The sequence below is a fragment of the Berghia stephanieae genome, chromosome 8 (genome assembly GCF_034508935.2).
Source record: "Berghia stephanieae isolate SIO BIC M18660-M18661 chromosome 8, UCSD_Bste_1.3, whole genome shotgun sequence".
NCBI lineage: Eukaryota > Metazoa > Mollusca > Gastropoda > Nudibranchia > Aeolidiidae > Berghia > Berghia stephanieae.
The window spans coordinates 51237003-51244502 of NC_088367.1; the positions used below are offsets into that span (position 1 = coordinate 51237003).

At 43.7% G+C, this 7500-nt stretch overlaps 2 protein-coding genes across 2 annotated transcripts in view; both read right to left on the reverse strand.

The window, feature by feature from the left end:
* The window catches only part of LOC144978839 (uncharacterized), a 2998-nt gene extending 2771 nt beyond the window's left edge, over positions 1-227 (reverse strand). The window contains exon 1 of the mRNA XM_078925394.1: positions 1-227. This exon is cut by the window's left edge and continues 2771 nt beyond it. Coding sequence (XP_078781520.1) covers positions 1-208 — 208 coding nt within the window. The 5' untranslated portion in view covers positions 209-227.
* A 3739-nt stretch (positions 228-3966) lies between these two features.
* Positions 3967-7500, reverse strand: part of LOC144978840 (uncharacterized) — a 30032-nt gene continuing 26498 nt past the window's right edge. Inside the window, exon 11 of the mRNA XM_078925395.1 lies at positions 3967-7284. Within this exon, the coding sequence (XP_078781521.1) occupies positions 4448-7284 (2837 nt within the window). The 3' untranslated portion in view covers positions 3967-4447. The remainder of the gene's footprint in view (positions 7285-7500) is intronic.

Sequence of the window (7500 nt, forward strand, 5' to 3'; positions counted from 1 at the left end):
TGATATAGTCTGTTGTTGTCATATTGATATAGTCTGTTGTCGTCATATTGATATAGTCTGTTGCTGTGGAATCCGGAATCGGTTTAAGGGTGGCCACTATAAATAGTTGTGTTTTTAAGACTGGCAATGGAGCTTCAGTAACGGTAGTACCATCAATATCATATGGTGTAGTAGTAGTAACAGTATCCACTTCTCCATCACCAGACATTTCTCCATCACCAGACACTTCTCCATCATGCAGTTGTCTTTCCTAATCACTGTAACTCTCCATATTCAGACATTTCATCACAGACATATCGTTCATCCAGAATTTTCATCACAGGACACTTCGCGATCAGATGAATTTGTTGCAATAGTCTGACATTGTTCCTATACTCAGAAAGTTCTGTCATTAAGAATTTCTCCTCTACAGACATTTGATAGCTAGACTTCTCCATCTTTAGTCAGTAGTACATTGATCTCGATTTTAAGCATTAGCGTTGTGCATATCCAGTCTATCTGTCTGCATCCATGACATTTTCCATCTACCATGAACTGTCTCCTCCCAGACATTCTCATCACAGCCTCTCCATCACAGACTTCCCATCACCGATACATTTCTCCATCACCAGGACTTGTCTCATCATGTATTTCCTGTGACACCAGAACTTTCTCTATACATAGTCTGTTCGTAGTGTACCTGAATTTCATGTGTCTGCATGATCAGTACATTTGTCGTCATATGATTACCCTGTTCATGTTGAATCACCAGACATTCGATACAGGTCACTCATACATTGATAGTTTCTAGCTGCATTCATTCAGACATCGTTCATCACAGTTTCTCATGTATGGTATTAGTGTACAGACATTCTCCATCACCAGACATTCTCATACCAGGAATTCACCATCAGACATTCTTATCACTTCTTGCATCACAGAAATTTCTCAGTCATTCTCCATCACCAGAATATGTCTCATACCGACACTTCTCATCACGATTCATCACCAGAACTTCTCCATTACAGACATTCTCCATCACAGACACTTCTCCATCACCAGATTTCCATCACAGAACTTCTGCATCACCAGATATTCTCATCACCAGACATTTCCCATTCATTCTCAGACAACTTCGTCATCACCTGAATCTTGTCTCCATCACCAGACATTTCTCTCACCAGAACTTCCCATCACCTAGACTATTTCTCCATCACCAGAATCTTTTCATCACCAGACACTTCTCCATACCAGAATTCTCCATCACCAGAACTTCTCCATCACCAGCATTTCTCCTACCAGAACTTCTCTGCATCACTGAATTTCTCATCACCAGAATTCTCCATCACAGACATTTCTCATCACCAGACACTTCTCCATTCACAGAATTTCTCCTACCAGACACTTCTCCATCCCAGACACTTCTCCATCACCAGATTTCATACAGACTGCCATCACCAGACATTCTCATCACAGAATTCTCCATCACAGAATGTTCTATCACAGACATTTCCATCACAGACATTTCTCCATCACCAGACATTTCTCATCACAGACTTCTCCATCACAGAATTCTCCATCACCAGACATTTCCATCACCAGAATTCTCCATCACCAGACATTCTCATCACCAGACACTTCTCCATCACCAGAATTCTCCATCACCAGACACTTCTCATCACCAGACAATTCTCATCACAGACACATTCCCATCACCAGACATTCGTCCTATCACCAGACATTTCTCCATCACCAGACACTTCTCATCACCAGACATTCTCCATCACCAGACACTTCTCCATTCACCAGAATTTCTCCATCACCAGACATTCTCCATCCCAGACATTCTCCATCACCAGACTACTTTCCATCACAGACACTTCTGCCATCACAGATTCCCATCACAGACATTCTCCATCACCAGACACTTCTCCATCACCAGACATTCTCCATCACCAGAACTTCTCATCACCAGACACTTCTCCATCACAGACATTTCTCCATCACCAGACACTTCTCCATCACCAGACACTTCTCCTCACCAGACATTTCTCACCAGATCTCATCACCAGACATTCTCCATCACCAGACATTCTCCATCACAGACACTTCTCCATCACAGAACTTCTCCATCACCAGATTTCTTATCTCTCATCACCAGAACTTCTCATCACCAGAATTCTCCATCACCGACATTTCTCATCACCAGACACTCCATCACAGACTTCTCCATCACCAGAATTTCCATCACCAGACTTCATCACACTTCACATCACCGACATTCTCCATACCGAATTCCCATCACCAGACATTCTCCATCACAGACATTCTCATCACCGATTTCTCCAGAATTCTCCATCACCAGACATTCTCCATCACCAGACACTTCTCCATCACCAGACATTTCTCCATCACCAGACATTCTCCATCACCAGAACTTCTCATCACCAGACTTCTCATCACCAGACACTTCTCCTCACCAGAATTTCTCATCACCAGACATTCTCTCACCAACATTCCTCAGACATTTCCATACCAGACACTTCTCCATCACCAATTCCCATCACCAGACATTCTCCATCACCAGACATTTCTCCATCACCAGATATTCCCCCATCACCAGACATTTCTCCACCACCAGAATTTCTCCATCACCAGACATTCCCTCACCAGAATTCTCCATCACCAGAATCTCATCAAGCCTCTCCATCACCAGACACTTCTCCATCACCAGACACTTCTCCATCACCAGACACTCTCCATCACCAGACATTTCCTCACAGAATTCTCATCACCAGACACTTCCCATCACCAGAATTCTCCATCACCAGACATTCTCCATCACCGAACTTCTCCATCACCAGAATTCTCCATCACCAGACCTTCTCCTCACCAGAATTCTCATCACCAGACACTTCTCCATCACCAGACATTCTCCATCACCAGACACTTCTCCATCACCAGAACTTCTCCATCACCAGACACTTCCCATCACCAGACACTTCCATCACCAGACACTTCTCCATCACCAGACATTCTCCATCACCAGACACTCCCATCACCAGACACTTCTCCATCACAACACCTCCATCACAGACATTTCCATCACCAGACACTTCTCCATCACCAGACATTCTCCATCACCAGACATTTCCATCACCAGACACTTCTCCATCACCAGACACTTCTCCTCACCGACACTTCCATCACCAGACATTCTCCATCACCAGACATTCTCCATCACCAGACATTCTCCATCACCAGACATCTCCATCACAGACATTCTCCATCACCAGACATTCTCCATCACCAGACATTTCTCCATCACCAGAATCGCATCACCAGACATTCTCCATCACCAGACACTTCTCCTCACCAGACACTTCTCCATCACCAGACACTTCTCCATCACCAGACATTCTCCATCACCAGAATTCCATCACAGACATTCTCCATCACCAGAATTTCTCCATCACCAGAACTCTCACGACATTCCATACCAGATTTCCATCACCAGACATTCTCCATCACCAGACACTTCTCCATCACCAGAACTTCTCCATCACCAGAACTTCTCCATCACCAGACACTCTCCATCACCAGAACTTCTCCATCACCAGACACTTCTCCATCACCAGACACCTTCCCATCACCAGACACTTCTCCATCACCAGAACTTCCCATCACCAGACATTCTCCATCACCAGACACTTCTCCATCACCAGACATTCCCATCACCAGACACTTCTCCATCACCAGACACTTCTCCATCACCAGACACTTCTCCATCACCAGACACTTCTCCATCACCAGAAATTTCTCCATCACCAGACATTTCTCCATCACCAGACACTTCTCCATCACCAGACACTTCTCCATCACCAGACACTTCTCCATCACCAGACACTTCTCCATCACCAGACACTTCTCTATCACCAGACAATTCGCCATCACCAGACACTTCTCCATCACCAGACACTTCTCCATCACCAGAACTCTCCATCACCAGACATTTCCATCACCAGACACTTCTCCATCACCAGACATTTCTCCATCACCAGACATTTCTCCATCACCAGACATTCTCCATCACCAGACATTCTCCATCACCAGACCTTCTCATCACCAGAATTTCTCCATCACCAGACACTTCTCCATCACCAGACACTTCTCCATCACCAGACACTTCTCCATCACCAGATATTCTCCATCACCAGACATTCTCCATCACCAGACACTTCTCCATCACCAGACACTTCTCCATCACCAGACACTTCTCCATCACCAGACATCTCTCCATCACCAGACACTTCTCCATCACCAGACACTTCTCCATCACCAGAAACCTTTCCATCACCAGAACTTCTCCTCATCAACTCCAAGACATTTCTCCATCACCAGACACTTCTCCATCACCAGACATTCCCATCACCAGACACTTCAGAACTTCCATCACCAGACACTTCCATCACGACATTCTCCATACAACTTCTCCATCACCAGACACTTCTCCATCACCAGACACTTCTCCATCACCAGACACTTCGCCATCACCAGACAATTCTCCATCACCAGACACTTCTCCATCACCAGACACTTCTCCATCACCAGACACTTCTCTATCACCAGACACCTCTCCATCACCAGACATTTCTCCATCACCGGACACTTCTCCATCACCGGACACTTCTCTATCACCAGACACTTCTCCATCACCAGACACCTTGCCATTACCAGACACTTCTCCATCACCAGATATTTCTTTATCACCAGACATTTCTCCATCACCGGATATCTCTCCATCACCAGATATTTCTCCGTCACCAGACACTTCTCCATCACCAGACACTTCTCCATCACCAGACTTTTCTCCATCACCTGACACTTCGCCATCACCAGACACTTCTCCATCACCAGAAACTTCTCCATCACCAGACACTTCTCCATCACCAGACACTTCGCCATCACCAGAAATTTCTCCATCACCAGACACTTCGCCATCACCAGACACTTCTCTATCACCAGACACTTCTCCATCACCAGACACTTCTCCATCACCAGATATTTCTCCATCACCAGATATTTCTCCATCACCAGACATTTCTCCATCACCAGACACTTCTCCATCACCAGACACTTCTCCATCACCAGACACCTCACCATCACCAGACATTTCTCCATCACCAGATACCTCTCCATCGCCAGACAGTTCTCCATCACCAGATATTCCCCCATTACCAGACATTTCTCCACCACCAGACACTTCTCCATCACCAGAAATTTCTCCATCACCAGACACTTCTCCATCACCAGACATTTCTCCATCACCAGACACTTCTCCATCACCAGACATTTCTCCATCACCAGACACTTCGCCATCACCAGACACTTCTCCATCACCAGACACTTCTCCATCACCAGACACTTCTCCATCACCAGACACTTCTCCATCACCAGACACTTCGCCATCACCAGAAATTTCTCCATCACCAGACATTTCTCCATCACCAGACATTTCTCTGTCACTTGACGATTTAGTTGTAATATCGGTGTATGAGAGTGAAGATGTTTGATGTTGTGTTGTCTTTTCTTTGTTTTTCATGAATGCCTTTGTAGTTGATATGAGTGTTGACTCTGGAACTGTCGGCTTTTCCCAAAATGTAGGTTGCAATATGTTTTTTGTTGTTTGCTTTGGTTTTTCCCAGTCTTTAGTTAGACTCAGCACCTTTGTAGTCTTTTCTGTCCGTCTTTCCCATTCTTTTGTAATCTCCTTTGGCTTTGGCGTGGTTGTGATTAAGGAAATAGACGGCTTCTTTGAAGAAGATTGTTCATTAAATAATGCTGTTGACATTTCACTAATCGCTAACTTTTCTGTAGATGACAAACTTAATACCTCTTCAGTGCTTGTTTCAACATTTGAAATTTGTGTTGATGAATTTGATGAGTTTTGATTATCATTTGGAGATGCTGTGTATATAAATCTAGTTGGTGTTTCATCGGTTGGGTGTGTTGATTTAAATGTTGAAAATGATTCTTTTGTTTTTGTCATATTGATATAACCAGTTGTGGTATTGATATATTCTTGGGTTGTCATATTGACATCATTTGTTGAGGTCGTATTGTTATAGTCATCACGAGATATTTCTCCATCACCAGACACTTCTCCATCACCAGATACTTCTCCATCACCAGACACTTCCCCATCACCAGACACTTCTCTATCACCAGACACTTCTCCATCACCAGACATTTCTCCATCACCAGACACTTCTCCATCACCAGATATTTCTCCATCACCAGACACTTCCCCATCACCAGACACTTCTCTATCACCAGACACACCTCGATCACCAGACACTTCTCCATCACCAGACATTTCTCCATCACCAGACACTTCTCCATCACCAGACACTTCTCCATCACCAGACACACCTCGATCACCAGACACTTCTCCATCACCAGACACCTCTCCATCACCAGATATTTCTCCATCACCAGACACTACTCCATCACCAGACATTTGTCCATCACCAGACACTTCTCCATCACCAGATATTTCTCCATCACCAGACACTTCTCCATCACCAGATATTTCTCCATCACCAGACTTTTCTCCATCACCAGACACTTCTCCATCACCAGATATTTCTCCGTCACCAGACATTTCTCTGTCAACTGGTGATTTAGTTGTAACGTCGGAGTATGAGAGTGAAGATGTTTGATGTTGTGTTGTCATTTCTTTGTTTGTCATGAATACCTTTGTAGTTGATATGAGTGTTGACTCTGGAACTGTCGGCCTTTCCCAAAATGTAGGTTGCAATATGTTTTTTGTTGTTTGCTTTGGTCTTTCCCAGTCTTTAGTTAGACTCAGCACCTTTGTAGTCTTTTCTGTCCGTCTTTCCCATTCTTTTGTAATCTCCTTTGGCTTTGGCGTGGTTGTGATTAAGGAAATGGACGGCTTCTTTGGTTGTGTTGATTCAAATGTTGGAAATGATTCTTCTGTTGATTTAGACAATGCTGGTTCTCGTGTTGATTCAAATGTTGGAAATGATTCTTCTGTTGATTTAGACAATGCTGGTTCTCGTGTTGATCTAAATGTCAAAAAGGATTCATCTGTTGATTCAGACGATTTTGTTTTTAGTGTTGAATCAAATGTTGAAGATGATTGTTGTGTTGAGTTGTATAATGGGATTGGTAGATCTGTTGTTGATTCTGACAGATTTGTTGACCATGAGTTTGAGGTTGATTCTTCAGTTGTAGTTTTGCTTGCTGCCTCAGTCGTGAGTTGTTCATTACACGTTACTCCTGAAATGACAAATTCAAGTGTTTTATTTGACACACAAAGAACACACTGAAATGACAAGTTCAAGTGTTTCATGTGACACACAAATAACACACTGAAATGACAAATTCAAGTGTTTCATGTGACACACAAATAACACACTGAAATGACAAATTCAAGTGTTTGATTTGACACACAAATGACACACTGAAATGACAAATTTAAGTGTTTGATTTGAC